General features: G+C 43.9%; 1 protein-coding gene across 2 annotated transcripts in view; it reads left to right on the top strand.

Moving 5' to 3' along the window:
- Positions 1-20,398, top strand: part of NEMP1 (nuclear envelope integral membrane protein 1) — a 984,307-nt gene extending 963,909 nt beyond the window's left edge. For both annotated transcript variants that reach the window (XM_069653551.1, XM_069653552.1), the window contains exon 9: positions 14,731-20,398. In XM_069653551.1, the coding sequence (XP_069509652.1) occupies positions 14,731-14,908 (178 nt within the window). In that variant the 3' untranslated portion in view covers positions 14,909-20,398. The remainder of the gene's footprint in view (positions 1-14,730) is intronic.
- The last annotated feature ends 745 nt before the right edge of the window (positions 20,399-21,143 follow it).

Raw genomic sequence — 21,143 nt, 5'->3', positions numbered from 1 at the left:
GGTGCTGGTATGGAGTTCCAGAGAGACAGCGCCATGATGCAGAAAGTGACCCCTCACACTCTTGTTCTTGAAGCAGGGGATGACAAGTAAAGTCCTGTGGCGGCCGGATCTCAGTGTCCGAACGGGGATATTTTGACAAATGCAATTGTTGAGGAGGAGGGATAAGACTTTTTAGTCTTATTACCCGCAGACTGTTAATTCAGCATTGATAATGCACAGACGGGCCACCATTCTGCTAGAACGGTGGGTTCTTTCTTTTTTTGCCATCTTTAAGTATCCTTGTTGTGACGGAGGTCTTCCCCAGCCATTCCAGGTGGGAACGACATCAACAGCATTTTTTCAGCAGGAATTCTTTGTATTCCCTGCCTAGGCTCTAGAGTGTCTGAGAAGGCAGGAAGCGAGGGAGGAGTCCAAAACTCTGTAGCCCTTTGTCTTTCTTGCCTGAAAGGAACCAACGCCCAGTGGCAGGCTGGCTGTCCTTATTGGACAGCCAGGCCGCCCCTTTCTGTAAACTGCAGGGAGAGATTGCAGATGTTGTGCTGTAGTTCCTGATAAATACTCTGGACCTGGAAGCTACTGATAAGTCGACCTCTGGAGCTCAAACTGAAGAGGAAGATGGCGAAAAGGTGTGGGGTTCCCGAATGCGACTGCTCCTACACAGAGGCTGGTGAGATCCACTAGTCTCATGAAGACCAGCATTTTGAGCCATCCCGCAACATGCTGCAACCTTGCTGGGCTGCAAACCGCCAATACCCTGGGACCTTGAGCCTGAGTGCAGTGCATGGTCTTCTGAGGTTCGAATCCAGCTGAAACTTTGGTGGACTTCTGCTGGACCTCCAGAGACACTATACAAATCCCAAAGTCCCCTCACCAGAGTTGAGGACTGGGAGAGTGAAGAGAATTCGACCTGCGATATTCGTTCTGCATCTGGCTGCTGTAAAAAGGCCCCAAATCCACAGAGCTGCGAGAATCCCTGAAGAAACCTTTGCTGGAAGCCTCCTCTGATGACTGCTACTGCAAGTTCCCATCCAGTGTCCAGTTCTTTCGTCACCAGACCAAGGAATCTGGAAACCGGGTCCAGCGCTGCTATCCAGATGAGAATCAAGCCACAAACGTTTTTTCTAACCTAAGATACTGTGGGGAGCAAAGGTATTGCTTACCTTAATTCAAGAAGTTGTTCCAGAACGTTGAGTGCCCGTAGAGGTGTCCAGGGTGTCCACTCTTACCTCTGACCCAACCTGCCAGCTTGTGTCCCTTTTGAGAGTCATTTAACAGGGTCTCCACCATTGAGTTATTCCTCTAGTATCCTTAGCTAGAGACTGAAAGTATCCGCAGGAACTTTTGTTGTTCTGCTGCTTCGTGAGACTTTGAGCCCTCTCCAAACTGACTTTTGCATATAGTTGGGGATCAGACTTTTAAAGTGTTAACTTGCGCTAAAACTGCCTCTAGAACCTTAACCTCTGCTCCTGTTTGACTAACCAACTGTTTTCCTTCCAAAAAGACTGTAGTTTTGCTAACTACAGTTACTGTATATATTTGTGCGCGAGTGTGTGTTTGTGTGTTATTACCATGGTAGAACCGTCATTAATGTCAAACTCTAACAATTGTAACAGCAAGCAATTACCAACTAAGCAGTGGCCTTTGAAAAGTATCTAAAAGTATTTGTGTATGTTCGTTTAATTATCTAAGCATTTTAAAACATTACTTGTGTAAATATAATAAATACATATTTTAATATACATTTATTAGTGTTTCTTTGATCTGCTTTATTAACTAGCTTGCATCTTCCTCTTATGATAAGCCTGACTGCTCTGCCACTTTTTCAGGGTACCATGAGTAGTACAGACTGACACTAGGAGTTTGGGACCTGTATACCATTGGGATCGTTTTATGAAGTCTTACCTGAAGTGGACTTTAGGAAAACTCCCCTAACACTTGCACACACACATAACCCATGTCACTTTAATAGCTTCACCTAAACAGTGTAATTTGTTTTTATAAGCAATCATTTTATCTGGCACACACGCGCAACCCTTGTTACATTAATGGTTTTACCTAACCAACGTGTAACTTAATTTATAAAATCCTTAATTTTATCATTACTAGCCTTATAGCATGTAAGACATTCATCAATCAACCCCCTCGCCCCCTTAGACACCTACAATGTTTATGCACTCCATTCCCACATTGTAGAAACTGGTTCCTTATCACAATCCACACACGTACTTTAGCAATAAACTGGATGATCGGACACCACCTTGGCATTTAACATTTTCCCCGAAACAGTGGTGATAAGGCACTGCCTCAGAGAAAGATTGCAAGATATCCTACAATACTGCACAAGTATTTACAAGAAATAGCATATTGCATTCAATGACTAAATTCATATATGAGCATTACACTCCACACACCGAGTGTAGTTGCACATGCAGTCCCAAACATCATTACCAGCATTTGTACTATAATGCATTAACAATATGGTACCCTTATTATTTTTTCAATTGTAGTTTACAGTGTATCCTGTAGTGACAACTGCAAAAATTACCTTTAGCATAACTTTCGTTATCAATGCCAATCGCCAAAGGTCTGACATGTCACCAAGTAACTTCTTAAACATTACTTGGTTGTTGGCTAAGCTATTATCTTTAAATGCTGCACATCTTGTGGACAGGAACACAGCCATCAACGGCCTCGTACTTGGCTCGTGGTGCTTCAGGCCCCTTCATAGATAAAGTGAGCCCTAAACCCAGTAATCCGCCTGCAGATCCACTCGAGTTCACGTAGATAGCTTGTATTTCAAAGCATGCATGCAGCCTTGAAGTATACACGCAACGCGAGGGGTACGCATTACGCTTTATTTACTTAAGTGAGAATACATATACTTTAAAGGGCCTATGAACGGAGTAACATATTCAGCTCCTTCTTTGCCTCTCTCCAACCGCCGACTCTTGGTCCACCTTCCGCATTCCCATTCTGGAACAGACAGCACGACACCAGCTGCACGATACTACACATCCGCCTTCCTTCTCAACACACTCCTCAATCTCCAAAGTCCATCAGGTGCTTCGGTCTCCGATAACTCCTCCAAAACTTTGATTTTGATGCTGCCGTCTTCCTCGAGGTATCTGGTACATCTGGCAAGGAAACTTTTTTTTCTGTGTGCACCCTTTCACTCCCTCTCACACTGCCAGACATGGTCATTACTCTACCATTATTCCAAACTCCCATCCTTCATTCTTACCGCATGTTTGAACACCTCCATCGCTTCAATGGGCTTAGACCATTTACCTCCATCATCCCTCAGGACCGCTGCCAACTTGATCCTCACCCAACATTCAACCTTTGGAATCTTTGCCATTCAGAACCTCCTTTCATCCTGCATGGACTTATTGTTAAATTGTCTCTTCCTGGTCCTCTCTTCCACATCTCCCAGTCTCACCTTCATCTCCACTCATCCATCCCGGAAACAGTTTGGTGTTAGCCCTCCTCCCCCTACTGAGTTGAAAAGGTGCTACATCAGTTGTGCTGTGTGGAGTAAACCTATGTGCCCCACAATTGACATCTTAACCGCCTCTTTCCAATGCTTCCCATTGGACCATGTCCACCTAATCGCTTCCTTTATTACTCTGTTGTACCTCTCCACAATGCCATTGGTTTGAGGATGATATATGGCACTGGTGTGTGTAATGGACCTTCCTTTGAGATACTCCCCCCATTTCATTGGATCTAAATTGGGACCCATTAGCCGTCAAAATCTCCTCCACATAGCCCTCACCACCACATACCTCCTCCAAAAATTCAACAATCCCTCTCTTAGACACAATCGACAGCATCTTCACATCTGCCCGTCTTGTCAACAATCATGATACAAAGTCTGACAGTTTTTCCAAGGCCTGTCCGGTGTATCTGTCAGCACCATAGGATATTTCTAAGGGATTGTGTCCTCCGACGTATTCCTTATCTTTGATAATTCGTCTCCAGCTTGCTGGCCTCGGAAAAAAATGTTCTCAGTAGAGGGCGCTGTGCCAACGTCACCATGCCCATAAATAGCCACGAGCAGCGTCCGTTGCTCAGTTCCGTTTTTCCACGCTTCGTGGTGCCTCAGAATATCGTTGCTCAATTCTTCAGTCAAATATACTTCATTATTCCTCAAGAATACCGACTCGTACTCCATGGCTTCCTCATCTGAACCGATGACTCCATGGTCCGGCTTCAAAAAATGTTGAGACTGTGGAAAGAAAATGTCGTTGACGGATCCTCACAGGATCTGTTTGTGGTGCCTGGGTGTCGAGCACCATTGTTCGGAGTGCGAGGACTGCATATCCATGACGGCGAAAGCCTTGAAGGAGCGTAAGGGGAAGCTCGAGAGAGGTAAGGCAGTTAAAACTTCTTCGAAGGTTTCCTCGGCGGAGTCGAGACATTAGTCTCCTCGCCATCACAAGACATTCTCGTTCTAGGTCTCGAAGCAGTTCTCATCACTCTTCGAGATCTAAGAATTCAAAAAAGAGACGTCGAAGATCCCCCTTCCTCCTCCTCTTCTTCCATCTCCTCAAAGGGTCTCCTGCCCCACAAAACATAGCTCTCAGACTGAGTGGGAGGAATTCAGGAAAAAGATGCTTAGCGTCTTTGAGAAAGCGGCCTGGATCCCCTCAAAGACTGTTGAGGGTGATGCCCTGGGTGAAAGACCCGAAAAATCAAAACGCTGCGAGTCGCAGCACCCGGCAAAAGAAGCTACTCGAGAGCGCCACGAACCCTCGAGTAAAGGCAAGGTTGCGTCTTCGACGCCGTCGTCGAAAATCCCTTCGACGCATAGATCTGCGTCTTCGATGCCATTATCGAAGGGTTCTTTGACGCACAGGTCAGTCGATTCGACGCCAACATCGACGCCGAGAAAGGACAAACCCACGGCCACCCCACAGCCAGTAGCCATGCCCAGAGCCTCGATCACGAGAATGTCGTCGACGACCTCGAGTAGAATTCCGATACTCTCGAGTTCCTCGAGGCCTCTACCAACTTTCTCGACGCCTTTTTCGATGGCTTCGAAGCCTTTAACGTCCGTGTCGACGACATTGACATTTTCTCAGCCAATTATGACGAATTTGGCCCCTTCTGCTCTGGAAATGGGATTTATACCATTTCCAAGATCTGATCATTCCAGAGCCTTAGCATCTTTTTATGAAGAAAGGGAGAATTCGGGTCAGGAGAGACCTTTTGAGTTGCAGGGATCTACAACTCCTGTACCAGAGGAATTTACCTCTGAGGAAAGTAGGTTTAAGGACCTCCAAGAATCCTTACATGAAGCAAGTGGGTTGGACACTTCCCCAGAAGTGGAATTTGCCAAACCAGACCCAGGAGAACATGCTGAAACCCCTTATAGAACCTTGATGGCAAGGATAATGGAGTTTATGGGGTGGTCTACACCCTCACCTGCTTTTCAGCAAGACGACCTCAGACATTTTGGTTAAAGGTCCACAGGAGGATCCTGTGGTGCCATTTCATGCAGCATTACAAAGGAAAATATTGGCAAACTTGGAAACCCCTGAGGTTATCCCGGCGGGTAACAAAAGATTATCAGCCAAGTATAGGGTGTCTACTGCTGACCATGAATATTTATCCAGACACCCAACTCCGGAGAGTCTGGTTGTGCAGGCAGCAACTTCATCAGGTAATAAATCGGCTTACCCTACTGTTCAACAGGACAGGGATAACTAGAGATATGACTCTATGGCCAAAAAAGTATTTTCTGCATGTAGCATGGCGTTGAAATCCATCAATGCTACTTGTACGCTCGCAAGGTTCAGCCACACACTTTGGGAGTGTGCTTAATCAGCGGCTGACTGCCTCCCGGAGGGAGAAGAAAGGGAAGCGTTTCTAAACATCATTAAGGATGGTAAAGACGCAATGTGCGAATCCCTTCAAACTGGCATCGATTCTGCTGACAGCATCAGCAGGGCCATGTCGGCAAGTACAACAACCAGGAGATTTGCTTGGTTGCGGAAGTCTGGTTTTGCTCCAGATGTGCAAAGCAGACTCTTGAATATGCCCTTTGACGGCTCTTCCTTGTTTGGTAAGAAGGCGGATGACAGTTTAGAAAAGCTTCAAACATCAAAGGCAGCAGCAAAATCCCTGGGAGCTGCAATCCGTCATACACCATATCGCCCCTCAGGAACCTCTTGGAGAGGTAAGTCCTTTCGCTTCTATTCCACATTCGGAAGAGGCAGAGGACAGCCGGTTCAAAGGGTCAGAAAAAATTCACCCGAGGTGGACGGGTTAAAAATACAAAAGCCGCAGCAGCGGCAGGTGCCTCTTTACCCTCGGCATCTGCATCAGCCGCCTCCAAACCGCTCTGAGGACTCTCCTCACAGGACACCAGTAGGGGGCAGGTTAACTCAACATCTGATGTCAGATGCTTGGGCATTGGAGACAGTTGCCCAAGGTTACTGCCTGCCTTTTCTACGCATCCCTCAGTCATCCACCGGGGATCAGCTCTCTGAAAGTTCCAGATCCGCTCCTCTTGCAGGAAATTGTAAACCTGCTAGAGAAAGGTGCCATAGAACCAGTACCTGTAGCGGAGAGGAACAAGGGCTGGTACTCCCCCCTACTTTCTCATACCGAAGAAAGACGGAGGACTGAGACCTATCTTGGACTTACGAGAATTGAACAAGTCCCTCAGGAAGGACAAGGTCAAGATGGTAACTCTCTCTCAGATCCTTCAGGCCCTCCAGCTCCAGGACTGGCTGGTATCTCTGGACCTCCAGGATGCTTATTTCCATGTGCCAATCCATCTCAAACACAGGAAACGCCTGAGGTCCGCAATTGGTGGCTCTCATTATCAATTTCGAGTTCTGCCATTTGGGCTGACCTCCGCCCCGAGGGTCTTCAAGTTAATGTCGGTAGTGGCGGCAAGTCTAAGGAGGGGAGCGATTCACGTCTAACCCTACCTGGACGATTGGCTGATCAGGGCTGTATCTTCGGAACAAGCTCAGAGCCAGCTAGATTATGTCTGCCACTTCCTTCACAAACTGGGCTTCTCCCTCAATTTAAAGAAGTCACAGATGATACCATCACAGAGACTCCAGTTCATCGGAGCGGTCCTGGACACTTCTCTTGGAAAAGCCTTGCCACCAGAGGTGAAGGCTCAAGATATTCTACAGATGGTCACCAAGTTTCAAAATGCCAACGTCTCCCAGCCTTCGACTTTTTGGGGTTGCTAGGCCTCATGGCATCCTGCATCTTCCTTGTGCCAGAGGCTCGACTGAGAATGAGATCTCTCCAGTGGGCACTAAGAACCCAGTGGTCGCAGTTCTCAGGAAAAATGACAGATCTCCTTCGGATTCCGGACAAGGTAGCCCAAGACCTTCAATGGTGGGCTTATCGAGAGAACATTTTGAAAGGAGAACTGTTTTGGCAACCATGGCCGAAGATAACAGTAGTCACGGAAGCCTCACTCATAGGGTGGGGAGCCCAGGCCAACGACTTGACCATCAGCGGTTGTTGGTCTCCATCGAAGTACAGACTACACATCAACCTATTGGATCTGAAAGCGATCAGACTAGCACTGAAAGCTTTCCTGCCATCAGTACAGGGAAAACATGTCCTGATAATGACGGACAACACAGTGGCCATGCACTACCTCAACAAAAGAGGAGGCGTGGGATCACTGCCACTGTGCAGAGAGGCAATGCAGCTCTGGTTTTGGGCAATTCAAGAAGGAATCTCTCTATCGGCAGTCCACCTAGCCGGAGAGAAGAACTTGACGGCGGACGCTCTGAGCAGGCAGGGCACAGACTCCCACGAGTGGGAACTAGCTCAGGAAGTCCTTCAGGAGATCTTCGCCCTTTGGGGAACCCCTCAAGTGGATCTGTTCGCCACCAGTACCAACAGGAAGTGCTATCTGTTTTGTTCAAGGGAATTTCCCCCGAGAGGAGCTCTAGGGGACGCGTTTGTAGTGGACTGGGAGTTTCCACTCCTGTACGCGTTTCCACCAGTCCCTGTCATTCCTCAAATGATCAGGAGGTTGAGAAGATTCCGGAGGACCATGATCCTAATTGCCCCAGACTGGGCCAGGAGAACGTGGTACCCGGACCTTCTGGACATGTCCATCTGCCCTCCAATTCGCCTTCCACTCAAGGAGAATCTTCTCTCACAGAAGGGAGGTCAGGTTCTCCATCCAGACATCAGAACCCTCAACCTTCACGCTTGGCTTCTGAAAGGGTGAGATACAAGGATAGGGACATCCCTGATGACGTCATGGAGGTGTTGCTTTTGGCCAGAAGGCCAGCAACAAAGTCTTTATACCGCTGCCGTTGGAACAACTTTTGCAGCTGGTGTAGAGAAGAGAATATCGACCCCTTTTCATGTGGTACCCCAACAGTGTTATCCTTTCTACTCTACTTGGCAAATTCAGGCTGCAAGTTGGCACTATCAAGGGCTATCTAGCAGCGCTATCGATCTTCACCGCACTGCAGAGGAGCCATCGTATTTCAAATTACCCTTAGTAATACAATTTCTAAATAGATTAACTAATGTCTATCCTCCAAGACCATTCCAAGTTCCCTTATGGGACTTAAATTTAGTCTTGCATTTCCTGATGGGTACTCCTTTCGAACCACTCCACTCTTGTTCGTTAAGATTTCTCCTCCTTAAAACTGTCTTATTAGTGGCACTAACATCTGCTAGATGGGTTAGTGAATTACAAGCTCTATCTTGTAAACCCCCTCATACAATTTTCCTCCCAAAGGTGGTTTCTGAATTCCACATCACCCAGAAAATTACCTTACCTTCATTCTATCCTCCTCCCCATCTGGGGAAAGAGGAAGAAAGGCTACACAGGCTGCACCCAAGGCGGGCTTTAAGCTTTTACATCAGCAGACTTGCTAGGATTAGGCAAGCAGACCAACTGTTCGTAGGTTACTCAGGGCACAAATTGGGACTACCGATCACAAAACATACCATTTCCAGATGGATTATTTTGGCCATTCTGGAATGTTACAAACTAGCAGGGAAAGAGCCTCCTCAAAATCTTAGGGCTCATTCAACCTGGGGTATCGCAGCCTCTTCGGCCCTCCAAAGAGGGGTTCCGGTTCGAGACATATGTGCGGCTGCCACATGGTCATCCACACATACCTTCACAAGATTTTACAACCTCGATTCCTCCTCTAGTCAAGAGACTAGGTTTGGCAAAGCCGTATTACATTCTGTTCATTCCTAAAGGGAATCATGGCGTTTCACTCCCACCTCAAATTACACACCACTGCTATGGGAGTCTATCAAAGATAAGGAATACGTCAGAGGACACAATCCCTTCGCAGAACAAGTTACTTCTTACCTGGTAACGTTCTTTCGATGGGATGTTCCTCCGACGTATTCCTTATCGCCCCTCCCATCCATCCCCGCAGTAATACTTCCCCTGTGGTTGCAGCTTAAGCTCCTTCAAGGTCAATAACCAATTCATGCATGACTTATCTTATGCTACAAAACGGAACTGAGCAATGGACGCTGCGTGTGGCTATTTATGGGCATGGTGACGTCGGCGCCGATACAGTGGCTGTCGAGGGACACCAATTCGACGGACGTCGATGCGCAGCGCCCTCTACTGAGAAAAATGTTTCCGAGGTCCGCAAGCTGGAGACGAGTTATCAAAGATGAGGAATACGTCGGAGGAACATCCCATCGAAAGAGCGTTACCAAGTAAGAAGTAACTTGTTCTTTTCACTCATGCACCCCTTATCACAATTAATAGATACAGTTCCTAATGTTTCTCTCGATCTGCAAATCGCATCCTGGCCACCAATAGGTATTCCTTATCCTGCGCTTGGTCTTTACAATGCCTTGATGGCCTTTGTTTCCCATTTGTATAATCTTTTCTCTGATCTCCCCCGGAGGAGATATCAGTTTATCACCTCATCAGGTAACCATCTTGAACACAACTCATCCCTCACACTCCAAAATCCTTCTCCTCCTCCGATTCTGCTCATTGGAACATCACCTTTATCAAGACTTTCTATCACCAACACCATTTTGACATCCTTGATCATCTCATCTGACGATTAATGTTTCGATATTGCAGTATTGTAGTTCTCACAGATCATCTTCTGCTCTTCTTCATCACCATGCACTTCTTTATGATTCGTCATCCTCGACACGACAGGCAGTCTGCTGCATAAATCCTCACACCTGGAATATACTTCATTTCATAATCAATCTCTTGTAACCTGGAGATTCATCTTCTTAGTCTGACACTTTATCCAGACCTATGGTAGAAAACACTTCCACCAGCGGTTTATGATCTGTATGTAGTTCAAATTTGATTCCCCACGCAACTTCTAAACTTGTTTGCTGCCCACATTATGGCAAGAGCTTCATTCTCTATCATCACATATGCTTTCTCTGCTCCTTTTAGTAAGTGGGACGCAAATGCTATGACCTGTTCTTTACCTTCATCCATCTGCGTCAAAACGGCTCCCAAACCAACCTTACTTGCATCCATTGTTATTACTGTGCGTCTCACCCGCACATAGTTCTTCAGTGCTGGTGCCGTTTTCAAAGCATTCTTGGTGTATCTAAATTCATCCTCACATCCTTGTCTCCAAACAAACCTCTTATTCATCTTCATCATGTCTCGAAGAATGACTGTGATCTGAGAAACCTTTCACAAACTTCAAGTAAATTCAGCCATGCCCAAAAATGTTCTGAGCTGCTCGTTGCATGTAGGAGTGGCCATATCCTCAATTACAGCTGCCAACGCTGTCTTCGGTGTGATACCATCCTTTGATCTAACATGACCAAGTATTCGATTTTCTTTTCTGTTAATCTTCGACTTTTCCCTACTGAGTGTCATCCCTACATTGTACAACTTGTTAAATACTGTCTTTAACCTTCTGTTATGCTCTTCTTCAGTGTCGGCAAATATTAGAATGTCATCCTGGAAGAAAATGACCCCTTCATCATCATTGAATATTCGATACATTATCTTCTGGAACACTGAGGCAGCAGATATTAACCCAAAGGGCATCCTCCGATATTGAAATTAACCCTCCAGTGTTATAAAGACAGTCAGATGCCATGATTCCTTATGTAGTTTACTTGATGATAGGCGGCGGTAAGATCCAATGTAGAGAACACTTTGGCAGACCCCATAGTTGAAATAAATTCCTGGATATTGGGCAAATGGTGTCTCTCCGGGACAACACATTTATTCAGCTCTCTCAAATCGATGCATACCCATACCTTTCCTGAACTCTTCCTTAAAACCACGAGTGGTGACGCCCACTCTGAAGCATCAATTCTTTCTATTATGGCTTGGTCTTCCAGCTTGACCTGTTCTACTTTTACTTCTTTCCTCATAGATATCGGCATGCTTCTTAATTTCTGTTCCAGAGGTCTGTAAACTTGCTTCAGTATATTGCGGTGTGTGAGACCTTTAACACACCCAATTCTGTCTCTAAATATTTCAATTCTCACTTTTCCTTAGTCCATTTCAGCTGGCTCTACCACAAACACACATTCCTCTGCAGTTGCATCCAACCATACTTTGAGTAGGCCCTGATGTTTCCAACTCAGCAATGGTGATGCTCCCTTCTTTGAGACATACACACGTCCTTCTGCCCATCTGTCTTTAAAACCTAAGGTAGCTTTGAACCAACCAATGATGTCAATTTTAGCACCCCCATAAGCTCTGGGCTTAATGTCCACTTCATGTAACCATTCCGGTCCAGTTTTCTTCCACACCACTTCTGGAATGTGTATACTTGGCCCCCGATTCTACCATCATCTTAATTGGTTCTCCATTCACCATTATGATGGCCTTTGGGCTATCCACTTCATCCTTATCGCCGAGACACATTCCTCTCCTTCATCGCTATCCTCCTTCCCAATCCAATTCATACTATTTCCTTTATTCCTGCAGCATCTGGCTAGGTGGCCTCTCCTGTTGCAATTTCTGCAGATTATCCATAAAGCAGGGCAGTCAGGACTGCTAGCCCAATGCGACTGTCGCATCTAAAAAATGTTCTGGCACGTCCCCTTCCCCGTTGGCTGCTTTGACCTAAGCAAAATTCAGCGCTGTATCACTGATTGTAACCACAACCTCTCAATTTTCCCCACTGTACCTGGTGAACATGGGCTCTCGTATCACTTCTTCTCATGTTGGGATTTGTATTGCTCACACTGGCTTTGACATTCTCTGGTGCAGTTTGCAGAGTATTCAACTTTCTTCACCCTGCACTCTGTTTTAACACATTTCTCAGTATGCTACACTTCCTTGGCAATACGTAGAACCACATCTAAAGGGGGATCGTCCTCGGCCCACAGTCTCTCTCGAACCTTGGCACTATTACATTCTAACATGAATTGATCCATCAGTCTCTCTTCCAGTTGTTGACCAAACTTGCAAGTTCTGGCTAATTTCCTGAGGGACGTAATATATTGTTCAACACACTCCCCTTCCTCTTGTGTCCTCTTTCCAAACTATCATCGCTCAATAATTTTACTTAGTTTCTTTTCATGGTGCTTGTTCATTTTCATTATAAATTGTTCATACTCGTTCATATCCCACATACTGCAGTTGTGAGATCCAGCAGATCTTAAATAGCGTTTCTCCCCCCAACGCTGTAGTTTGTGCCACACACCACATTTGCGTAATGTTCGAATGTCTTCAACCATCTTTTCCAAGGTAACGTGGGAACTCCTACTTCAGGTAAGAACATAGCAGGTGGTGAAACAATGTGTATGGACATGTCTCCAGCCCCACTCAAATCAACCGTTGTGACAAATTTCTTTCCTTGAGGTTTTATAATATTAATATATTTAATGTTTCCCCACTTATTTCACACTTTTTTAACTTTTTTTCCTTTTGTTCCTCCACTTATATATGTGATAGTCTTTCTTCGAATGCAGAATCAAAGGATAAACAGGCGAAAACAAACTTTTTTAAAAAAAAAACTTGGGAGAGGAAGAGCAGGATCGATTGGATGCCTGTTTGCAATGCTTTGCCTGGCCTTTCCAAGATGGCTGCATGTTGCACAATAACGTAATGTCATTGGGTCATTTCCTCTAATATGGGCTCGCTGGGAAACACTAACAGTGTATGTGGCTTCACTACTTTACTTTGCCGCTATTTTATAAATATTAACTTGCGGACAGCCTTCTCTTCAAACGCTATTGGCAGATCTCAGCCTGGGGATCCCTCATCTGATGCAACACTGCAGCTGGTGTCTTCTCCCAAGCGTAGTCACTGGTGTGCCCACATAAACCTGTCGGCACTTGAAGCATACTCGCAACGCGAGGGGTACAAATTATGCTTTATTTACTTAAGTGAGAATACATACACTTTAAAGGGGATATGAATGGAGTAACGTATTCAGCTCCTTCTTTGCCTCTCTCCAACCGCCGACCTTCCATTCCACCTTCCACGTTCCCATTCTGGAACAGTCAGCACGACACCAGCTGCACATACTACAAGCCTTTACCAACATCGCAAAGTTATATTAAGTACCTTTTTTATGCCGGCTTAATATGAACTACAAACGTACCGGCGATCAGCACGTGGCTCTGTTTGAAATGTGCATAACATTTATCCGACATAGAGCGCCGAAGATTGCAAGCACATCAAAAGAAAAAGAAACAAAGCGATGAATGCATGCCGTTGAGCATGCCTCGCGCGTTCCAAGGTCCTTTTCTTCACTCTCCTGCTCTTCGTGAGCAGTAGAGAACACCTGCTACTTGAGATCCAGAAAAGTAACGCCAGCAGGATTCCAGCAATCGCCAGCACCCCCGGCCTGCATGCCCACGTCATCACTCGGAGATGCACTCAGACATGGCGCAGAGCTCTGCACTCCCCAACGGTTTAATTCTGGTACACCAAGCTCCACTGGTCCATTTTGCTGCTCCTTGACAGCTAAAATGAAAGTGACAGCCCACGGGCGACTCCATGAGTTTTGATGCTTTCTGCCCGCTCCAGCCCGCGCTGTCATCAAAACCACTGCAGCCGTTGGCAACTTCCCCTTTTCAGCATTGCAGTTCAGAAATTCTCGTTACCGGTACTTCTCAGGCACTCCATGCTTTTTGCATCACTACATGGCCACTTCATGGACTGCGTGGCACAGCCTCCTCTCCATCCCTGCACCGGGATTGTTTCTAAAGCTCATTGCAACTAATATTCAAAGGTGCATCCTGGGACTTAAGGTAAGTGAGACACACAGCAGGAACATTCAGGATGTAGAAAAGTATGTAGAAAAGGGAACTGCGTTATTAAGTTACAGTGGTAAGATCAGTAGTTAGGCAGGAGAGTATCGGTGAAGCATCTTTTCAGTTCAAGCTCATATCCAGAAGTCCAGTCCAACCGGCTTCTCTGGAATCGAGCTACACAGATTCTACATTCTAATGCTCCTACTGATATAAGATATGTATGGTAAGGATGCTACAAATATGCTCCCTGTTCTCGTTGGACTGCACCTCCGCTTTCTTCTAGTTATCGAAATCTTATCTCATATCTACTACCTCACACTAAATGTAACTAATTATCTAACCGTTTATTGAAAACTTTGTGCAGCACTTTGAATTTAGAAAATGCCCTTGACAAATACTGAAAAGGTTTCTTTCAGTAACATTAATGCTCTAATATGTTGGGCGAGGGATGGGTGGGGGTGGGGGGGAATTACCTTAACTGAAAGCATTAACACTGTGATATTGTAAAGTATTGCTCTTCATAATGATTTTCTTACACCTTAGGTTTGCCGACTTTGTGGAAGGCTCCTCCCACCTCACCCCAAATGAAGTTTCTGTCCATGAGCAGGAGTATGGATTAGGCGGCACCTTCATCGAAGATCAGCTCTTTGGCGATGATGAAAACGATGAGGAAGAAAACTTCAACCTTCCTTTCAGCTACACTAATCATGTGTCGTCATAGCATTTTGCCACAAAGCCCACTATTTGTAACCAGTTTTGTGGGAGCATTGATGGTCAAGATGGATCTATTCAAGGCATCGCTTAAGAGGCCAAAATGTTTGCTTGGGCAAAAATGGCACAGTTGCCTCAAAGTTGCTGTTTCATATGGTGAATTGAGAAGTGGGTAGTAGGAGCCCCATACTGCCACTTGCGTCTGTTTATCAGTGGCTACCTCCATGGTTGCTCTTTTCACATGCTCCAGCCGTCTTGCGTATGAGCGTTAAACATTCAGAAGCAAAGCACCAAGCTGAACGGATGAGAAGTTCCTTTCCCAGCCAAAATCTGTGTGGTCTACCTCAACCTCAAAATATGCTCACTCCTTTGCCTGTCTGGTTTGTCCTTAATGTCTTGCGCCATCGTTGACAACTCTTGGACCTCTCACCTACCTTCAAAAATAGACATCCCCAGCCTACCATCTGTATTGTCGACTGGCACCACTTGTTATGATTTGTTTGCATGCACTGCCATCAAATGGAGGTTTAGTTCTAATTAACCATTTTTAAGTAAGAAAGTTATGCGACTTTAAGCTTCAGGCTAGTTAAAGTCACAATTTCTTTTTTTTAAAACATTTTTTTATTGTTTTCGTTTGTCAAATTCCTGTGCATCAAGCCCCTTTGGACAATATTACTGATTGCGATATGTACCAGCAGCTAATGTCACATTTGATAGCCATATCTGGGATGCTGACCGCTGATAATGTCTGTACGGCTTGACAGGTCATTATCGTGCAATAGTAGATGTATGCTTGTATCAAGTTTCACTTTTACATATCCTTGGTGTTCTTAAAGAAAATGCTGAAATGGTTTGGAAAGGTTACGATCCTTTGGAATTGTTATACATGCTGACGGGGTGTGACACCTGAATGCTGTAATTCATTCTGTGAGTGAGCAAACTAAGTGTTCTTAGCTCAATTGCATACAAAAAAGTGCAGGAAACTGTTCAAGACTTTGAAATCTTTACCATCCTCAGTCATTCTTTAATGTCAATATGCATGTGCAGAAATGAGTAGGATAATATATTGACAAGGCTGCATTCTCGCAGTAGTCCTTTGTGCTTTGTATGCCTGGAGTCCTGCTCTGGTCGCCCCGACAACCTTGTATAGTTTGTGAAAGTTTGTAGTTTTCCATACCGATGTCATGGAAGGGGATTGCCAAATGTAATGTTTTCAGAACTATCTTCACCTGTCTGCTTACTAACTTTGGTTTCCCCTGCAATTGTATCGAAATGTCAATGATGCAAGAATGATATAGGGCCTTCCCAAAATCAGCATGGGAATGAATGCACAACTCGTTAAATTGAGTAACTTCCTGGTTGTAGTTTTTCACATTTCTATTACAAACTCCATGTTTTTGTTATTTTCACAGTATCATCGCCTCAAAAATCCTTCAAATCGTTATTGGTGTCTACTGAAGCATTCAGTGAACGCATGATTCTGATTTCTTAATGTTGCTTTTGATCTTTAAAGGTCTGGAATCTGTTTGCACACCGGATAGTTTAACCCTGTGTATAGCAATTCATTTGAGCCAAGAAGGCCTGATTTATTTACCCTTTTTTTTTTATTATTATTATTTTTTTTTTTTAAGGATTTCATCTGTTCGTGGTGAAGATCAGTGCGCTTGGAGTCCCCAACCCTGAGCTAAATCTGCTTCTTTGTTTATTTAACCTTGAGTCCTGAGCAATGGTTTCAATCAGGATGGTCATATGTTACTTTTTATGGTGCTATATAACTATGCAAACTGTTAATAATGAACGACTGCCATTTATAGTGGACTTCTGACCTTTCGGCCTGGGCATTGACTTGGGTCCTGCTTATTTCTGTACATATTTCCTATCTGCACACAGCTGGAAAATGTTATGCAACTCCTATCCGACCTGTCCAATACAAAATTCAAAGTTCACTTTTTGTATGGAATGTTTTGGATGAATATGTTAATGTTTTACTTATTGCCTACAATTGTTGTACGTGTTATGCAGGGCAGCGGGTTGTAAATCTTAAGCAGCATGGATGCTCCTTCTACATTGTCCTCATTTGCACATATGCGGAGTGCGCTCTTTTTGCACCCCATTCATAATGTTGTACAATATATACAGTGGAAGCCCACTGCTGTCCTATTATTTTTTTTTAACTCATCGCTTCAAAGATCAGTAGTGGCAGTCATGCTCTTTACTTTAGTATCCAGCACACTGCTTAATGTAAATGTTTTTTAACGTTAAAAACTGCTTTACATTTATTTGCAGTTGGTCTCAAAACATTGGAGACGCTTTGTGTAGGATTTGTTTTCCCCTTCTACCCTGAATTAATTTGACACTGGTAACTTAATTGGGTGATTGAACTCTACTCCCTGGAACAATTTTGCAAGGTCTAAAATAACATGTTGAGTCCCTGTCTCAAATGATTTGAGTTGCTGCTACATGAAGTAGTTTTGGTTGACACTTAATGCACCATTGGTAGGCACCTGGAAGGTTACTACTGCACGTGAAAGTTTTCTTCATTTTATTCTATCCGAATGCTGCACAAAGATTCTGAAAGACAAAAACGAAATGAAATGGCCAGGATTTCAGGGTTGCTGAGAAAGATCATCCTACTAAATCATGCACAAACAAGGGAGTTATATAGCTGGCCTTCAGTGCTGGCACTTCTGAGAACGCTACATTTGATTGAATTGGAGCATACAATATTTGGCTAGTCGCTTGATAAGCCCGAATCCAGTTCAGTGCTATTGCAATAGCTGCTTGTTTCCCCTGAGCCCCTGAACAAGAAATGCCCACCATGGAAGTTTCATGGTATTTGTGGTTTAACTGCAACTATACACAGCTTTACTCGAAATTAATCTATTGATATCCTAGTATGTTTGCACTAATACAGCCGTTTGCTGATTCCAGGTGAGGTTTATTTTGTGTGTGGTTTAGGTGGATTCCTCATTCCTACAGTCACATTTGTAACCTATCGATTCTGATCTGACCGTTTTACCTTCCCATTGCTGCCTCCATCCTTCATGAACTGTTCTAATTGTTAGCAGTTGCTGGAATATAACTGCTTGGTACGTGTTTTGAATGCCACGAGGAACTCCCATTGAAATCATAGTTTAAGAGCTGTGATGGGTTAATGACTTGTCCATGAGCAGGTATTTCTCTGTGTAAGCCATTAACCTGCACAACCATCCAACAATATGGTTTGTCCGCCCTTCATTCTATAGAGACTTTATTCAGTGTGGGGAAATGTATGAAGTTAGTGAGAGGACTTGCCATGTATGCTTTAATTTGTGTAAAGTAACATTATTGAATGCATAACAACGTGCGTAGTTAAGAACAGAAAATTAGCCTTTTAGAGCAGTCTAGGATTGAGGAGCCACAATTCTAAACTGTTAGGTTAGTAGACAGATTTCGAGCAATACTGAAGTCTAATTGATAGGTGTATCTAAAGAGGGCTTTGAAACTGAATTCATTATCCAAGCACACAACCTTATAGCAAATCATATTGGTGGATTAATAGAGGCTGTATTAGTTTCTACTGAACCTAATGGCATTGTTGGAACCTATCATAATAAATACAAGATTTATCTCTTATGCGGTTTTTCTTTTGACAGGACAGCCAATTTACATTGGGCACTACGAAAATCAACAGTTTTGTTGACCTACCACCTTTTGAGACCAAAACGAGAGATCTTGGGATCTCAGTGTAGCGTGGGCTTCGGGATAAACTTTTTAAATAGACAGCAATGTTTTAAGTTTTAATTTATTCGGAGAGGTTCTGCTCCTGGAATTTAGCTGTGAAATAAATCACCTACAAGCTTATCAGTCCACACCTCCACCTGGCCCCCTGTTTACACAAGGACTTTATGGGTGCTTTCTCGTTTGCAAATCCCTTTTGCCAAAAAAGTGGCTTCACAATAAATGATCGTCCCTACAAATGAGATTTATGCAAAGTCCGCTTTAGAGAAGTAATCATTAATATTTTCTCAAGCAGACTTTGCATAAATGTTATTGTGCTGTTTGGTGTCTTTGTACGGATGTTTCTTCGTGTGTTTAGAAAGGGACTGCATAGAACTATTAAGCCCCTTTTGCTATGCAAGTATGACCTGGAAATCAAAGGTTGGAATTGGAGTCTCCTCCACTACTGAGGAGTTTTATGGCCTCGGTCAACCCACTGTGAAGGGTATTGAATGCATTTTCACACTTGGATAATTCCAGTAGCTTAAGGTTTCAAAACCTTTGTAAACTGGTGTTGGTCATGTGAGATTAGTTTTAACTGAATGTGAAGACTATATGATCATTGCAATAAATGTAAAACGAACATTTTTTTGAGTTACAAGCATTGCATCCCCTCATTTTTTTTGCCTTGCTTGACCTAATTACTTATAAGACCCCTTGTAATGATAGACAAGGGCAGCAGCCTTCTAAATTGTTCTTTTATTCTTTGCTCTTTGATTTAAGTTTCACAGCCCATCTGCCAAACAGTACCCTTACTTCACAGCATGTTAGGTATGTTTAAAACATTTTCTTAAACAAGGATTTCTTTGGCTGTCAATACAGTTTTTTGTTTTTTTCAGAAATTAAGCAAAGCAGTGTACTCGTTTGTTTTGCAGTTAAGGCTGGAAGAATGTGAACAAAAGGTAGCATCAAAAGAGATGCCGAGCCGTTCACATAACTTTTTTATATTGAAAATCTGTATTTATACATCATTTTCTGTTGAAACATCTGTTGCTGAGCAGTCATGACTACAGTTTTTCTCTTGGATAAGACATTCATGATTATGTAACAAGGTGCAGTGGTTGAATGTTAGCTGTAGTCCCTTCAAACGCAAGTTGTGGTTTATGAATATTTCTGAGAATGACTTCTTGTAGTACTTGTTCAATCCAAGATGCTATTACAATAGTATCCCATAGTTCTTGCCTTATGGCGTGCAACGACAGCCAAGTAGGGTGATGTGACAGTCTGGTATTACGTTTTCACTACACTAGAGTCCAGTCGTGCATATCTTTGAACCCAGCGTTGGCAACAGGCATGCGACCTTCCAAAGAAAATGAGAGCAAATGTGTTTGATTTGCATAATCGGTCTTCCAGTAACTTCACTCGTCTTGTAAATTGAAGTACGCAATCCTGTCATTTGTTGCCCAATAATCACAGTAAATCACAATACAAATTCATACTTTATCCCGTGAATAAATGTACTTGTCTGCATTAAGTATTACATGGGAGTAACCAGGTTTTGTGAAAACACGTGGCTCTTTGCTTTTACGTTAGTTGTGTGCTGTGGGCATGACAAGATGGGTGCCAACTTATGTTTTATTCCTTTTATGTCGCAAAAAATATGACCTTTCATTACGTAAAGTGCCTTTTTTGTTGAATCCTAGGGAAAGTATTATAATAAATTATGTAATATGGTTGTTTTGAAAATAAAAAACTGCAAATGAATTTACCCTTTTTTTAAATAAAAACCTTCCTGATTTTGTGTGATTTGTCCTGAGGCTTTTTGTGGCAGAACATTTGAATTCCGCAGAGGCCATTAAAACTGCATTACCTCATCATCCCAGTACTTTTGATTCATCCCTCCTCGTACATGGGGACATTTTAACAAATTAATGTGTCCTCTTTCCATCCATCTTCGCCCGGGTGAATTAAATGCCTTTGATGTGGCACAATCCTGTTAACTTTTATTCAGATCTTGGGCCCATCCATCCCAACACTGCGGGAAAAGCAGGTTGTAAGTATTGAGTAAGCACGGGGCACGGGACACAGAGCAGGGCTGAGCTTCCCCTGTTCCATCACTTGAATTGATGTCTTGCTGGAGGGGGACTGCAAACAGCAGTGTGGTAGGCTTTCCAGGATGTATTAAGGGGGGAATTCTCAAAAGTGGTTTTCACCTGCCAGTATCTGGGCCTTGACGGCACCTGTGAGGAGCGGACTATGGGTAATTTTTACCCACATTGAATGACGGCATTGGCAGCCATACTCAATTGAGACCCCTCTGTGATCCATGAGTGCACCGTGAATAATACAAAAGCTCATCACAGTCTATTCGGTGGCTCCTAGTTCAAGATGGGCTACTCTGAGATGGAGACCTCAAAGAGGAACCACATCATCATGCAGCAAGTCATAAAATAAGCAGTGTTGCATAGCAATTCTGTAGGTTTGCGAATTAAATTGACTCTTGTGTAGCACAGCTAGTTATTTAAATTATCCTGTGCTATTCATGC

This window comes from Ambystoma mexicanum, chromosome 3q (assembly GCF_040938575.1).
Source record: "Ambystoma mexicanum isolate Mex_15411 chromosome 3q, UKY_AmexF1_1, whole genome shotgun sequence".
Taxonomy (NCBI): domain Eukaryota; kingdom Metazoa; phylum Chordata; class Amphibia; order Caudata; family Ambystomatidae; genus Ambystoma; species Ambystoma mexicanum.
This window is presented reverse-complemented; position numbering and strand designations above follow the sequence as displayed.